This window comes from Elgaria multicarinata, chromosome 11, assembly GCF_023053635.1.
Source record: "Elgaria multicarinata webbii isolate HBS135686 ecotype San Diego chromosome 11, rElgMul1.1.pri, whole genome shotgun sequence".
Taxonomy (NCBI): Eukaryota; Metazoa; Chordata; class Lepidosauria; order Squamata; family Anguidae; genus Elgaria; species Elgaria multicarinata.
This window is the reverse complement of record NC_086181.1, coordinates 9767193-9784301: the sequence shown is the minus strand read 5'-3', so window position 1 is coordinate 9784301 and position 17109 is coordinate 9767193. Positions and strand designations below refer to the sequence as shown.

Sequence of the window (17109 nt, the reverse complement as noted above, 5' to 3'; positions counted from 1 at the left end):
TTTAGATGGGCATTGATAATATTTTTTGGGGGTGCAGTTGAGGTATGCCACACAGTTCTGAAATGGTTTATGATCCTACTTTGAGTTATGGGATTCCAGCACAAAGTCTGGAATGTAGGATTTTGCCAAAATGTAAGATTTTACCTTTCACTTTGTAAAATGCATTTTATTCCTAATTGAGTCTTATATTTTCACATACATGTGTGTGTGTGTGTGTGTGTGTGTGTGTGTGTGTGTGTGTGTGTGTGTGTGAACTTATGGAGTGATGTGGGCATGCTAGCAGTAACCGCCCAGAAAGCTTCGGCTCTTGGGCAGTATAAAAATGTAATAATAAAATAAATGAATAAATAAATAAAATAGCAGCAACACTAATCTGGTTGGGAGACCCAAGTCTCTGGCATCTGGGCAGTGGCCTTCCATGGTGGCACCAGTGAGAGAATGTGACATCTTTGCAAAACTTTCTGGTGCGGATGCAATCCTCAGTCTTGCAAGAAGTGGAGGAGAAAGAGGGAATCTGATGCCTACCACATGTTGGGTAACTCCCTGTTAAGGGTTAGCATGATTTAGTTGACAGACTTGGACTAGGTTTGAGGAGAAATAGGTTCAAGGTCCACTCTCAGCAATGATACTCTTCGGTTAATTGCTATCTTTCAGCATAAGCTACCTGAGAAGAACTATGAGAAGGATAAAATATGATAACCTGCACTTGTCACCCTAAGCAACTTGCAGGGAGGTGGCATGCAAGTGTGGTGATGATATAACCCACAAGAAAAGTGTGTGTATGTTAGAAACTCGAATGGGTCTGATGTGTAGGCTACAGGGGATGGCAACTTGGGTATCCGTTGGATAAGAAGCACTCTGAACAGACCACGGACCAGATCAGTGTTGTTTCCTGTTTACAGATGGGCAAAGTGAGGGTGAGAGACTGACTTGCCTAAGCCCATTCAGTGGATTAAGTCAAAGTACCGTAGTTCTGTGTGTCCATGAGCACACATGAGCTTGCATACACACAATGCTCCCCCACACAATTCATCTGTAGCATTAAAAAAGCCAAGCTCCTAACTCTCTTTGTAGTAGAGAGAAGGCTTCCTTCCTGTCCATACTAAAGAAAACGTGAAGGCATCATTAACCCAAAGGTGGCCTTGCAAGAATGTTCCACATGTTAGTGGGGCAGGACATTGTTATCGCATAACCCATTTCCACCCCTCAGTCCTTGCAGTTATCTGCTTGCATCTGCTGCACTTTGAATCTTCAGCAAAGGCAGAAGGGAAGTAACTTGGACTGGGCATGGGATATTTGAAACAATCCTTAGCAGCAGTAAAACATAAAGATCATAGCAAGGATAAGGTCATTGCCACTTTTGAATTAAAAAAAACTACCACAAACCACCTGGTGTTTTTATTGAGACTGCAGCTGATGACTGTTTGCTTCTTTTGTATCTTTTTCTTTCACCAGGGTGGAATTTCAGAACAAGTTCTACATGGGTACCGGGTTCAAGTTCCTCCCTTTCTCATTCGACAACATCCGTGATGGGAGATTTGATGAATGAGGCCTAATGATCGGAAATCTGGCAGTAAAACTTGACTCCCACCCTGCATGTGTGTATGTGTGTGTGTTTGCCTGTGTGATAGTCTGAAGTTGTGTAGCTCTCCTGCTGTGGACACCAGCTGCTAGTGTGACAGTGACCTGCTTTTTTCAAACACCTCAGTGAAGGAAGGAAGAATGAAAAAGAAAGACAGGGAGCCCGCAGGAATCTAGCGGTGATGCTGCAAATACTGCATTGTAATCTTGCCAGTGTCTCTCAGGTTGTACAGACAGAGGAGAAGCACATCCTGAACTTCAGTCGACCTGTGTATACCAAGCAAGCACATTAGAAGCTCAGTCAAATAGCAAAAAGCAACCCAAGATTCTAGTCCTGTGTGTTCCTTTAAATTTTCTGGCAATTTGATTTAAGAGGTTCTCAATTCTCCAACCAACCATACAACTTGTCTCTCCTGATATCTTGAACAGCATTCAGGATTCCTTCTACAAGCTCAGATCTGGGCTGTCCAAAAGTTGTGATCCAAAAGATAGTCATATGTCCGAACATGTTGCTTATAGTAGCCTTTCTCTACTGTGCCTTTCCTCAGTTAAATCAGCACCATAAAATTGTCTCTTTAAAATCCCACAAAAGCATCTGCACAACAGAAGAGGCCCCTCACTGGCATGCACCACATATCTCTGCCATGTTGACCTCTGAGCAGAGCATGAGCTGCAATTCCTCCTGCTCCGTTTGCTCTTGCGCTCCCATCTTGTAAACTAAAATTTGTCGCCAAGTCCCCCCTCTGCTTCCTCAGATGTGTGTGGGTGTGAGCCTCTAGGAAACTTGGACTGAAAGCAAATGATTCTTTGGGAAAGGTGACCCCAAATGGCTTAACAACTTGGCATTGTTGGAACTGATGAGAGCAAGCCAGGGAGGGATGGAGCCTACTTGCCCCTTTGTGTAGCTGACCTGCACTTGGCTCCACAGGATTACTTAATAAGGAAACTTTGACTAAACCTGCCTGAAACTCTGAACAGCTTGTTTTGTTACAAGGAAACTGTGGGTCTTTCACCTCTAGGAAACTCACATGTAACTCTGATGGGCAGGGCTGCTCATTGCTACTGAGCTGTTCTTACCTCATTTACCACTGAGTGTTTGAAGGAAAAAATAAGCTGGCAAGCGGCATCAGCCGTATATTTAGGAAGGGCTTCCCTTGGAAAATAGGAATCTCCTGAGAGTAACACCTGCCTTTTCTTTATGCAGGCCTTGGCATAGGAAAGGGGCTGGGCTTTATATGCCTCTGTAAGCTCAGTATATTTATGTAATGTGTGTGTGTGTGTTTTGTGTAACACAAATGTGCACTTTTCTAGAAGTGTCTCATTAGGAAACCTTGGGGCACTTCTGTTGAGCACTTAAGGCAAGAGCCCAGACCTGGTATGCTAACTATGGAAAGATGCTAATCCATTACTTGCTCTTGAGTAGAGTCTGAAGTTCCAGGTGTAGCCGTGTGTACGTGTGAGATGCAGAGCAGCCTGTCAATGTGTTTACCTGTTGCTGTTTTGGACAAGTGTAGCATGCAGTGAATTTCCCTGCGGTCCTTATCAGCCAATCATTGTGTCTATTAAACAAGTTGATGTGAAAACTGCAATTGTGTTCTGTTCTCGAATGTTCCTGGAGCTTAAGATGGGGAAGGGGCAGGGCTCTGTGAGCTTAAAAATACCTGGTTTGCACTCAGGCATTCCAAAAGCTGAATTCCGGGAATTGTACAAATTTTGCAGGTTTTCTTGATTTTGTAATCCGCAGGATCTTTTCTGCATTGTTCCTGCAATGCCTCTTTTTAGCAGTAAAACAAGAACAGAGCTATGCTGAAGTCCTGCCCCCAGCCACTGAAACCATGGGTAATCTTACTCAGCTGCCTCTCTGGCTTGTGAGACTTCAACCTATCTTTGTAGCCACAAGTTCCGATTCTGTAGAAACGGAATTCTTGCCAAATGTCACATTCTTCGTTTCTAAGGAACCCTTGCTGACTGCACCCATACAACTGGCCCATCATGGCTTTTCAGCTGTGCCCTAGACTCTTTCCTGTTACAATCTGCTAGGACAAACATCAGCATTTCCTTCCTTATTTTATGAAGCAAGTGGAAGGTATATCCCGTGCCTTCTATCAACACAGCTGTGTTTGGGGGAATTTTCTTTTTACAGTTCATGCTTTTTTTGCTGGGGGATAAGGAGGAGTTACTCTGTCTCCCAATAGCTCCTCTGCTGAAACTGAGATGTCAGTGACGTTCACATTGCAGCAAGTGGTATGAACCACTCCATGAAAGCACGATCTGCTTCACTCATTGAAAAGTCTTTCCTTCAAGGTTTGCAGTTTAGCAGGATCAGAGGCTCCTCTCCAACGACAGAACAGCTGGCATGAGTGACATAAAAGGAAGAATAGAGTTCTCACCCACGTTCCATAGCTAGTTTGAAATGCCTTCTAGCAAAGGATTCCCTTTGATTCCCTTCATTTTGAGGGATTTGCCTACTTCCTCATTATTCCACCACTCCAACCTGATTTTGCAAGAGCTGCTGCTGTTGATCAAAAAGTCTTTCCCTGTGTGTGGTTTTATTTATTATTTATTTACAATATTTATATACTGCTCCCCATTGAAAATTTCGGAGCGGTGTACAAAATCAAATCAAAGCAGAATAAAACACTTTAAAATAGATTTTAAAAGAAGCAAAATGTACAGCGAACCGTGGCTGGTCATTAAGGAAAGGCTCCCTGGAATAATGACATTTTCAGGAGGCGCTGAAAGGAATATAAAGTTGGCACCTGCCTGACCTCCAAAGGCAGGGAATTCCATAGGAGGGGGGCCACCACACTGAAGGCTCTTCCCCTGGTGGACTTCAGTTGGAGGATGGGTCTATGTGGAACCACCAGGAGCATGCCGTTTAGGAGGCGACCGACGTCTTTTCCAAATGCCAGGGTTATATCGTGCCCCAATCCAGTTCTCTGCCCATAGCAGCAGAGACTGCAGGTACATGATTGTACACAAGGACCTTTGCGTAATCCTTCTCTGCAACATATTACGATGAGGCAGGGGGGAGTGTTTACAGGAAAAAAGGCAGAATAAATTTGGAAAAGAGCCCCCATTTCAAAAGAGACTGTGATACAAAACTTATTCAAACTTGGGCTTTCTTTTTGTGAAACACTGAGCTGCAACAGAGTAGAGTTTGTCAATGCCAGGAAGACCCAGGCTTGGGAGACAGGTATTGGAATTAAACTACCTTTAAATCCTCCTCCTCCTGTAATTCTTGGACGCTTTTGTGACCCAAGATCGTCCAGTTTGATATTAGGATTATGCATCCTGTGAAGACTTCACTATGCTTCTGTCTGCGGAGAAATAAAAATGTGTGTGTGTGTTCCTGCTGTCGGCTCTGTCCCAACCATGTGAAGAATCTGTCGTTGGACGGATGGAGTAGCTTGTGCTATGCTATTTCTCTGGAAGAGTTTTGCAATGCTGGGCTGCTTACCAGATGCCCACTGAATCGTATACATTTCCTGGGGGAAAGAGTCATGTGCTATGTGTGGGTGGAGTGGGTGGACAACGTTGGCATAGACTTAAGCCTAGCAAAACGGCTGTGGAGGGGATAGCTGGGCCGAAGACTTGCATGATGAAATATTCCCTTGATGCAAACAAAATTCCCTGCACACTGAAAGTGAGCCTATCAGACAAATACATAGCCTCATCCCAGGTATACTTATGGTAGATAATAGACCTCTATTTTTCATTGCAAACTCTAGGGTAGCTCAATCACACTGCTCCATTCAGATGTAGTGACTGAGAATGGGCTGCAGCAAACCTTGGTTTGTAGGCTCCCTCTTGCTTTGCACGCTTACGCCACAACAAATTTCTTTTTTCCTTTAAGATACCAGAGGGCACTCTGTTTGCTATAGAACACTAACACTGCTATTATTCACCCATCCTCCAGAATTCAGCTTGATAGGACACATGTTGTCTTACGTTTGCTTCTATTCCACTGTTACTTTTTGAGTTAACACTAAGCCTTTTTTGTTTGAAGTTGGGGGAACAAGATGCCTTTAAGGGTGCATATTGTTAAGCCCACTCCGCAGTTGATGTCCGTCTTTGGAATAACAAAGAAGCAAGCCTTGCAGGGCTACATACTGGTGCCACTCAACTCTTCTTTCTACCCCAGAAATTTTCCCCTCCATTAAATCCCTTACCTTAATCTGCCTGGCTAAACCTTTCAGTTTATTGGACCTTTTATACTGCTGTACATGTGTGCTTATTGTTGCAAATCTGATACTGTAAGTTCCTTGGGATAGGGACCTGCCCTCTTTTGTTCTGCCAAATGCTATTCATCTTGATGGTGCTAAATAATAATAATAAAAAACCCCAGAGTTGTTCTTGTTCAAAAAGACCCCAAGTCACATACACATATATGCAGGGATTTTGGAGTAATGGAGACTCCCCGTTTGGGAATAAAAATCCCGAGAGCGTTAACTGGAACTCGCCAGCCCCTTCTAAGTCTGGGAACAACAGTGAGGAAACGACTTGGTAATTATAAAGAAAGATAGAAACTTCTGCTATCCCATGCATTGAGCAAGAGCACTTCTGAAAGGCCAAGAGGTAGTCAAGTTCACTTTTCAGAAAGGAACGTGTTCCAAGGCAGCTTGTGTTCTAGCACTTCTTTTTAAAAGAAATTCACCAGTGGGGTGAGTGAGTGTAAGCCTGCGGATTGCAGTTGGCACGCTCTGAGTGTGTGGGGTGGGTGGGTAGGCATGGACAGCAGACATGATGGCTGGGTGCCCTGGCATTCTTGGTGGAGGCCTGGAAAGGCTGGTACTGTTTTGAGCAAGACTTGGCTTGCTCGCCTTTTCTTTCCTGCTGCCCTGGGGTGGGCTTACACAGCTGTCACACTGCCCTCAAATTTCTCTGACAGTCAGACTGGCCTTTCCCCTTTTGGCCCAAGGGGCTGCTACTTTGTTATATGCTCCCCTTTCCTCTGTTTTTTGTTTTAAGGGACAGAGATTCACCCCTCCCTAGTCTATACAATTCTCTCCCCCTGCCCACTTTATCATGGTGTCTCACTGTCCTCTGCTGGCAAGTCCAAGCGACAGCAGTTGCCTTCCTCTTGCCCTTGGGGCCAGGAGTGGGCAGACTTTCGGCTTGTGGGGTGGGTGGGTTGTCAATACTGTGTGTATTAGAACCCCAAAGCCAGGTGCAAAATAGTGGGGGAAGTTAATCAACTGCTGCACCCCATAAACTGTATACAAATACATCATCTGAGATACTGTAGATCAGGGATTCTAACATAAAATGCTTCAAGTGGCCAGTGGAGCTGCACAAACACCTAGTCAAAGACAACCAGTTAATATTCATATTTTACAGGTGAGGAATGCTGGAGCTAAGAATTAAGGCAGCCTTCCCCCAATCTGTGCATATATAGTTCTGTAGTAGCCACCTGCTACAGGGCAGGCCTAAGAGAGAAAACAACAGAACTCCATTTGTGTCAATTCCCAACTTAAGTCAAAATGATGAGGGGAAAAACACTACATGAAACCAAAAAAAAGGAAGATAGATTCTATAGCAGCCTTCCTCAACCTGGGGCGCTCCAGATGTGTTGGACTGCATCTTCCAGAATGCCCCAGCCAGCGGGCATTCTGGGAGTTGTAGTCCAACACATCTGGAGCGCCCCAGGTTGAGGAAGGCTGGTCTATAGTGTTGAAAAGTTTTAAACTCTTGGTATAGATGTCTCAAACATTTAAAAATGTATTGTTACAAGGCTTTTTGAATAAAAGCTCGACGTATTGGATCTGCCGATCCTTCTTCAGGAGCTGATATAACAGAATATAACAGAATGTCTCAACGTTTGAGACATCTGTACAAAGAGATTAAAACCTTTCTACTTTTTAATTCCCAACTTAAACCACTACAATGCATCATCAGGGACTTACAACCCGTTTTGGAAACCGATCTTCACTTCTCACAGGCAGTAGGTGGGAGGTGGGAGGCCTTTACTTGCATACAGACAACCTGCCAATCTCAAACAGCTCCTTACATACAACAATGGACCACCCCAAACAGACAACGTTATTGGAACCCACATTATTGGCTTTGTAACAAACAGCCCTGCCAGCTCTTCCCCCACATCTACCCAAATAACATTATAACTGGACCAAACAGCTGCAGACACACTATCAGAGGACCATACAACTGCACATCTTCAAATGTGGCATATGCGATCATGTGTCAGAAATGCCCTCCTGCAATGTACATAGGCCAAACTGGACAGTCTTTATGCAGGAGAATAAATGGGCACAAATTAGACAGCAGACAGTCTTGTGGTATGTAATGGCTAACAAACTTATTCAGTGTCATCAGACGGGGTGGGGAATCGCGTTTCCCTACCATCGCTTTGCCTCCTGCTTCTGTCTCACAGTAGCGACTAACAGCTTTCTCTTTCTTCACACGGGGAAGAAAGAGGAAGCAAGCAACAACCATGTGGCTCATTCAGTGGGCATTTTTATCGCGCTGCTTCTCCTGCACACAGCAGGAAACGGCAAGGTTTGCTATAGCCCCCCCAAAATCGGATTTTCTCTGTCTTATTTTACGATGGAAAAAAGACCAGAAGGAGCGGGAGATGCGTGGGAAGCGGATGGCATCAAAAGGACCAGCGAAAAAGCGTAAGTGGCCAGTAACGAGCGTGTGATAAAACGCTCGTCTGATGACGCTCATTGTCGCACCCATGAACCAGATCATCCTGTTTGTTGGTTGCATGAAGTGGCCATGGAAGTAGGGAGGTATAAGTAGGGAGAGCTCCAGCTATTGGGCGGTATAGAAATGTAATAAATAAATAAATAAATAAATAAATAAATAAATAAATATACCGCCCTACTTCCATGGCCATATGCAATGCTGTGTACAGGGCTGGTAGGGTAGAGGAGGACGAGAAAGGCCAAATATTTATGTAATGCCAGAGATTAGGGTCTTCATCCCTTGCATTGTACCATGACATACAGATCATAACAGTTGCAAAAGAGGACAGGGCTGCTGTGCTTTTAATAGTATGGCATATGCCAGCAAATTTGGAAAACACAAGAATGGCCATCAGACTGGAAAAAATCAACTTATATCCCCATACCAAAAAAGGGAAACACTAAAGAATGTTCCAACTATCGGACAGTGGCACTTATTTCACATGCCAGCAAGGTAATGCTCAAGATCCTGCAAGGTAGACTCCAGCAATTCATGGAGCGAGAATTGCCAGATGTACAAGCTGGGTTTAGAAAAGGCAGGGGAACTAGAAACCAAATTGCCAATATCCGCTGGATAATGGAGAAAGCCAGGGAGTTCCAGAAAAACATCTATTTCTGTTTTATTGACTATTCTAAAGCCTTTGACTGTGTGGATCAGAACAAACTGTGGCAAGTTCTTGGTGGTATGGGGATACCAAGTCATCTTGTCTGCCTCCTGAGGAATCTGTATAACGAACAAGTAGCAACGGTAAGAACAGACCACGGAACAACGGACTGGTTTAAGATTGGGAAAGGAGTACGGCAGGGCTGTATACTCTCACCTTACCTATTCAACTTGTATGCAGAACACATCATGCGACGTGCTGGGCTTGATGAATCCAAGGCTGGAGTTAAAATCGCAGGAAGAAACATTAACAATCTCAGATATGCAGATGACACCACTTTGATGGCTGAAAGCGAGGAGGAGCTGAGGAGCCTTATGACAAAGGTGAAAGAAGAAAGTGCAAAAGCTGGGTTGCAGTTAAACCTCAAAAAAACCAAGATTATGGCAACCAGCTTGATTGATAACTGGCAAATAGAGGGAGAAAACGTGGAGGCAGTGACAGACTTTGTATTTCTGGGCGCAAAGATTACTGCAGACGCTGACTGCAGCCAGGAAATCAGAAGACGTTTACTTCTTGGGAGGAGAGCAATGACAAATCTTGATAAAATAGTTAATAGCAGAGACACCACACTGACAACAAAGGTCCACATAGTTAAAGCAATGGTATTCCCCGTAGTAACCTGTGGCTGCGAGAGCTGGACCATAAGGAAGGCTGAGCGAAGGAAGATAGATGCTTTTGAACTGTGGTGTTGGAGGAAAATTCTGAGAGTGCCGTGGACTGCAAGAAGATCAAACCAGTCCATACTCCAGGAAATAAAGCCAGACTGCTCACTTGAGGGAATGGTATTAAAGGCAAAACTGAAGTACTTTGGCCACATAATGAGAAGACAGGATACCCTGGAGAAGAGGCTGATGCTAGGGAAAGTGGAAGGCAAAAAGAAGAGGGGCCGACCAAGGGCAAGATGGATGGAAGATATTCTGGAGGTGACAGACTTGACCTTGGGGGAGCTGGGGGTGGCGACAGCCGACAGCCGACAGAAAGCTCTGGCGTGGGCTGGTCCATGAAGTCACGAAGAGTTGGAAACGACTGAACGAATAAACAACAAAAAAGTGTAGGAGAGGGAAATTCAGCAGGTGTAGCTTGCATACCTATCTCCCCCTGCTGAAATTTCTCCTTCTACACAACTATTAAAGATGCAAGATGCCCTCTTGCATCTGGCCACCCTCCTCAACTTTGCTTGACCATTTGGCTTTACTTCAGGGTGGAAACTGCTCTATACACTCTGTGTGTGTGTGTGTGTGTGTGTGTGTGTGTGTGTGTATGATACAGGATTGCATTCCAAAGGGAATCTGTTTTTTTAGAGCCGGTATGGACAGAGCTGGTGCAAACCCTCGTGTTGCCTGAAGCAAGGGACAACTTGTGCGGTTGCCACCTCACCACCCTCCTTCTTGCCGCTACATGTCCCAATGTCCCAATCTTCATTTGATCCAAATGGCTGAATAGTGTTCAGCGTATACATCCCCAAAACTCTTCTGTGTAACAATGGAAGTTCAATACTGATGCAACCAGTGCCCAAACAGAATTCCTTAGGACCCCCCACCCTGCTTGTTCGAAAAATCATTGGCCTCACCTGTATGTGTGTAGGAAATGCTAGCAGGAGCTAAGGGCTCTGGAATTTGTTTTGCTTCTGGCTGGCTTCAACAAACCGTACAAGATCTGAACATTCTTCTTGATACAGAGAAATGAAGTTTCTGCTGCTCCTGCCTCACGATTCTGTAGGCAAGGGGGGGATCAACGGAGCCCGCCACATGACACAATAACCTACAGTTGTGCAGATAATCAACTCTGCACACTGTTGATTATTTGTGTTAAGTTATTTCTGGGAAATAACCAACTGTGTTGTGGTTTCCCACCGACAGATGACATAATAGTCAATAGTGGACTATTTAAGCAACTGTTGACAATTGTGTCATCCAAATCAAGTCACTGCCTTTCCTCTACAGACCTCAAGGTTGTGTGCATCCCCCCTCCCCTCTTTTATAATCACAACAATCCTGTGATAGTGACTGGCCCAAAGACATCATCACCTAGTGAACATTTATCTTTTCGAAACCCCCCACCCCACCCTGGTCAATCATGTTAAATATGGGAATACTAAAATGGCCTGTTTCCCAAGTTTGTTGCAGGGATTACAAAATAATCTATATGAAGCACCTTGAATATCCTAAAGCACTATCTAAATTTGCAGTATTATCATTACAAGTGGGACCTGCACCAAAATGTCGCAGTGCGGAGTGTTTCCGTTCAGGATCTACCCAGTCAGCCATGCTCTTCTCCAGGACACTCTATTCCACCCCACGCCCCAGTTCCACCACCACCACCACCACCTGTCAGCATTCCACACTCACAAAGTATGTTTGTGTCTCACTGAGCCCCCAATTTTCCTCCTTAAATATATTTTATTCTTCTACAAACCTTGGCATTCCTCCAAGCCTCCTGAAACTTTCCTCTTGTGTATAGGTGCTGTTTTGGCTAAATAGAACATTCATATCCAGAGGCAGTATACCCCTTGTGTATCAGTTGCTGTGGAAAGATAAGAAGAAAGGCCATCAACGTCATGCCATTGCTTTCTCCACTTGGGAATGGAGCCCTCTTATTGCTTGAACAAATGCAGAGCAGGAGGGGGTTGTGTGCACATGTATGGCTTTCACACATAATACTAAAAATGCTTATTGGCTACTCCCATGTCTGAAATACGAAGGTAAATAAGCCCCCTCTACATCGGCTAAGAGACGGATCTAAAAAAGTCTCTTTGGTGGGGAAAAATAATCCCACCAAACTGGATTTATTTATTTTATTTATTTATTACATTTTTATACCGCCCAATAGCCGAAGCTCTCTGGGCAGTTCACAAAAATTAAAACCATAATAAAACAACCAACAGGTTAAAAGCACAATTACAAAATACAGTATAAAAAGCACAACCAGGATAAAACCAGGATAAAACCTTATAAACTCTTATAAGAGTTTAGCCAATTAGAGCCCCCAAAGGAACCAATAACAACTCAAGCTCCTTCCACTCTCATCCTTTTATAGCTTTGAGCCAGCTCAGTACTTGATCCACTCATCACAACAGCGCAACCAAATGCAACCCCGATTTCGAATTTCTACTTATAATCACAGGCCCAATCAGTTCTTAAAGAATTATTATTATTATTATTATTATTATTATTATTATTATTATTATTATTATTATTTATATAGCACCATCAATGTACATGTAATTTCCTGCTTTTGCTGCCCTCTTGTGATCATGCAGAGAGCCCCATATTGAAAGCCACGGAAAGTCTGTGCATGGCCAGCCACTTGGCCCTATTATACAATGTTGAGTGTGTGCATGGCGCACGTAATCACAGGCCCAATCAGTTCTTAAAGAAGTACTAATATCCCACTTTTGCTGCCATCTTGTGTTCATGTTCTGCCATAACATTCTTTCCCCATGAGTTTTTCTTTTTACCACCCTATCATTTGCCAAGCATAATTTTTTGTTCTACGTTAACAAGCCTGTGGCGAAGGATATTTATTGTGTGGAGGGTTGCCACCAGCTCCAGGCTTCCACAGAAGAGCAAGATATATTTCCCCCCCACCCAGATTCTGAAGTCTAATATCTGCACCACAATTTGTTAACTGAATTTATGTCCAGTTTTTCTATACAAACACTGGAAGTGGCAAACAGCGTGATTACAGAAACAGCCAAAAATTAAAACCATTTATCCAAAATGTTCAAAGTTAAAAAGTAGTCTAAAGTGATATAAACACGTCAAAGCCGCTAAAGCCGTCTTAAATGAGATAGATGTTTGCTGCCTTCTGGAAGGAGAGCAGCAATGGGGCCAGATGGATTTCTCTTTGCTGCACATCCCAACGTTTTGATGCCACAAACGTTGATGCTCACCTGTTGTTCTTCAGATAGCAGGGGGAACCAGAATAGGGCCTCAGAAGTACATCTCAAAGGTTGGGTAGGCCCATACTAGGGGTGTGCAAAGCGGGTATTCTCTGCCTCGAAATTTGCTCTGGAGCCCCATAGAGTAGGGTGACCATATGAAAAGGAGGACAGGGCTCCTGTATCTTTAACAGTTGTATTGAAAAGGGAATTTCAGCAGGTGGGAATCTACACTGATGTTATTCTAACGTTTTGAATGGGTTACTGTGACGCACAGCGTCACGTGACCCTGGGTCTGCAACATTGCAAATGAGTTGTACTTACAGGTTCTATTTCTTAGTTCTAGCGTGGCTACAGATTCTTGTGCCTCGTTCTACCGGTAATTTTCCTCTCCCTTTCTCAGAGCTGCTGGGTTTGCTCCACCCACTTCCTGTTCTCCTTTCTTCGCCCCGTTTGCTATCTTATCTGCTACAGCAGATAAATCACACCAGCGTTATACTGTGCAATCACTGACAATTGCATGCAAAGGACTCAGAAGTTTTCCACCTTAGAATCTGCTTTGATTGTGAAGTAGTCCCATGCATCCAGCATTAATTGTGCTCCTTTTGCAAAAGATTCGCTCCAGCCACTGCTGTGGGTGCAGGAGCAGGATTTTAAACCAATGCTTACATCTGCGTAAGCTTTATAGATAAAGACACCAAAATTGGCACTGTAATTCAAATACCAAATTTGAATCAAATTGGGTCATTGGTTGATTTTTTATGACTTTTTTTTTAACATTTCCCCCCTCTTTGAAAGTCCAAAACTCATGACCAGCGGGGCTTAAATGGGGCTGTTGCTAAAACTTTTCAATTTGGTCTCCCATCCAAACTCTAACCAGACCTAGTGCTGCTTAGCTTCAGCAAAGTGGCTAGCTCCTATACATTCAGGCAATTCCCTAGGACTTGCATTAAGATGTTTTGGGAGGAGGTTTGTGTGTGCTTATGACTATTACCCTTCTGGCTAGGAATGAGGCAGGCAGTGGGCGGAGCAAACCCAGCAGCTCTCACAGAAGAGGGAGAACAACGGAAACAATTGAACAATGTGCCCTGAAGTTCCGTTGCAGCGAAACGTAAGTCACGCCAGTGTGTCCCGTGATACAGAGAAACGATACAGAGAACCACGTTAGAAAGGGACACTAGCAACGGTATAAGACTGGTGTAGATCCGGCCCTGGTGTCATTTGTATATATGGAGAACCTGGTGAAATTCCCTCTTCATCACAGCAGTTAAAGCTGCAGGAGCCCTGCCCTCTTTTAAATCTGGTCACTCTAGTATAGCTCCTGCAGGTTTAACTGCTGTGATGAAGAGGGAATTTCACCAGATTCTCCATATATACAAATGACATCTGCTGAAATTCCATTTTTTATGCAACTGTTAAAGATACAGGAGCCCTGTCCTCCTTTTCATATAGTCACCCTACCATAGAAGTGATTCTCTGCCTCGATTTCAGCATGCGCCCCTCTCTCCTTTTCGTCAAATTACCTGTCGAAGAACTGTTCAGTATTCGGGGAACCGGTATTAACAGAAATGCTTACAGCTCCCTCATTTTTAACAATAAAGAGATAAAACTTGGCAGAGTGATAGCTCTTAAGGAGGGCTTTAGCCACACCAAGTTTGAATCAGATCCATTCATAACTTGATTTTTTAGGAATTAAAAAAAAAACCCACTCCAGCCTTCTCCAACCTTGTGCCCACCAGATCTATTGGACAGAGCTGTTCCCTGCTCCCAGCCACTGAAATAAAGAGCCTGCCTGTGCCTGACTCAGGTGTAGAAGCTTTCTCACTCACCATGCCAGCCAGCCAGCCCAGCAGCAGTTTCAAACTATGGAAATATGGATGAATAACTTCTATGAGTCCAAGCTGAAATGTGCTCCCTCTCTCCCTCACGACCAGAATCATTAGCTATTTAGTGTTTTCCACTCCCTAGAACACTGCGATTGGAGGAGAACACGGTCAGGGAAAGCGCTGTGGCTATTCCTAATTAGTTAGCCCCAGAAGTCAATATCAAAGCTGCCCCTCACCCCACTCAGCGTCTTCCAAATAGAGAGATATTCAATTTACACACACACAGCAGGATATTTATTTATTTATTTATTTATTACATTTTTATACCGCCCAATAGCCGAAGCTCTCTGGGCGGTTCACAAAAATTAAAACCATAATAAAACAACCAACATTTTAAAAACACAAATACAAAATACAGTATAAAAAGCACAACCAGGATAAAACCACGCAGCAAAAATTGATATAAGATTAAAATACAGAGTTAGAACAGTAAAATTTAAATTTAAGTTAAAATTAAGTGTTAAAATACTGAGAGAATAAAAAGGTCTTCAGCTGGCGACGAAAAGAGTACAGTGTAGGCGCCAGGCGGACCTCTCTGGGGAGCTCATTCCACAGCCGGGGTGCCACAGCGGAGAAGGCCCTCCTCCTAGTAGCCACCTGCCTCACTTCCTTCGGCAGGGGCTCACGGAGAAGGGCCCCTGTGGATGATCTTAAGGTCCGGGCAGGTACATATGGGACGAGGCGTTCCTTCAAATAACCTGGCCCCAAACGGTTTAGGGCTTTGAATGTCAATACCAGCACTTTGAATCGAGCCTGGACCTGGACTGGCAGCCAATGAAGTTGTAAAAGGATAATTCCAGAGACTTGAGAAGCTCCAATTGGGCACGTCTCCGCTCTGATATTAAACAATGGGTTTTGAAATGGCCAATCTCTGCTATGTAAGATTGAATGCTCCGCGGATGTTCGTGGTCACCAGATAATTCCAGGGTGGAGTGCACACCCCTAGCTCATATCTCTTTTCCATTCAGTTGTTCCTATCTGCTTGCCAGCAAAGTTACCTGGGAAAGCTTGCTGTATGGTTATCTTTGGCCTACCCGAGGATAGATTTCTCTGGGTGTCCTGTGTTCTCCCTCAGCACATCATGTTAACTTTTTTGGGGTTGTCGTGTTCATTTGCTCTGTGCATTTGTGGAAAGACCAACACAGGAATCATTATCAGGAAAGAAACATGAGACACAATGGGGGTTGAGTGCTTACTCTTGAGGAGATCTACTCCCAGGCAGTTGCCCCAGTTTGTTGTTTGAAAGTGGATTGTCCTTGCTCAGGCTGGGGAAGGTAGAGTAGGATGAAGGAAAACATAGGGCCTAAAAATTTAGGAATTTCTCGGTGTAGATACCTGACCGGTTATCTACACAGGGTTGCCAGGTACAAAAGAGGACCAGGCTTCTGTTAACCTTTAATAGCTGTGTGAAAGAGGGGAATTCAGAAAGGTAGCTTGTCATGTGGCACCTGCTGAAATTCCCCCTTCTACACAATTATTCAAGGTGCAGCAGCCCTCCCCTCTTTTGCATCTGGCCACCCTCGTGTTCAGTCCGTAAATCATCAGGCCCAGATTCTGAGCTTTTGTGGTGACTTTTAAATGCTTTTCATCCTTATCACTGGAGAGAAAGTGTTTTTGTACAGCAGTTGCTGTTTTTAAAAGGTCAAACAACTTTGCATATTTCTCCACAAACTCTTAAAATAGTTGAGTAGGGCAGGGCTGTGCGGTTATTTCCCTCATGTTGGAGATGTTCCCTCATGTAAGGGATGAGAAACAGCAGCTTGTCCAATGCCAAGCCTGTACTGAGATCTGAACTTGCATCTCCTGCTTTTATACACTGCTTGAATTATAGGAGACTATGAGCTCCATCAAACCGGGGGTTAACATGCTCCCTACCTCGCTTCTCCGCCCCTGTTTTCCTTCCTCAAGTTACTTCCTTTTTCAAAAAAGAGGAAGTACAGAAGGAGCATGAGGCCCATTGAGTTCACTGTTTTAAGGGCGCTGCTTCTCCTGCACACAGCAGAAGAGAGCAGCAATTCCAAGTTTAAAAAAACATCGGACTTAATGAGGTCTTTTTTTGTCGTGTAAGGAAGGATGGCAGGCGTACGGGAGGCAGATGACGTCATGTGAGGGACCTGAGCAAACTCCGTGAGTGCCCAGTAGCGAGCATGCAATAAAATGCTTGCCGGATGGAGCTTTTAGAGGGGTCCTGCCTGGCCCCTTATGTTTTGCGCACACACGTGCGCACCCCCCCCACCCCCACCACTTCGTTTCAAAAGGCTACAGGAGGGATAATAATTTGGCTAAATATATGAGGGTATGTGAATAGGGCTTATGGTTTCCATCAAGGATCTGTATATCTTTTCTATTTCTCTCATCATTCTTATTAGCCATTTCTGTGGCAACGGTGT

At 44.2% G+C, this 17109-nt stretch overlaps 2 protein-coding genes across 5 annotated transcripts in view; one reads left to right on the top strand and one right to left on the bottom strand.

Annotated features, from left to right (window-relative positions):
• ATP6V0A1 (ATPase H+ transporting V0 subunit a1) overlaps positions 1-3164 on the top strand; it is a 55550-nt gene extending 52386 nt beyond the window's left edge. For all 4 annotated transcript variants that reach the window (XM_063138751.1, XM_063138750.1, XM_063138749.1 and 1 more), the window contains one exon: positions 1456-3164. In XM_063138751.1, the coding sequence (XP_062994821.1) occupies positions 1456-1549 (94 nt within the window). In that variant the 3' untranslated portion in view covers positions 1550-3164. The remainder of the gene's footprint in view (positions 1-1455) is intronic.
• Positions 1-17109, bottom strand: part of STAT3 (signal transducer and activator of transcription 3) — a 284749-nt gene that overhangs the window by 181432 nt on the left and 86208 nt on the right. The window lies entirely within an intron of this gene.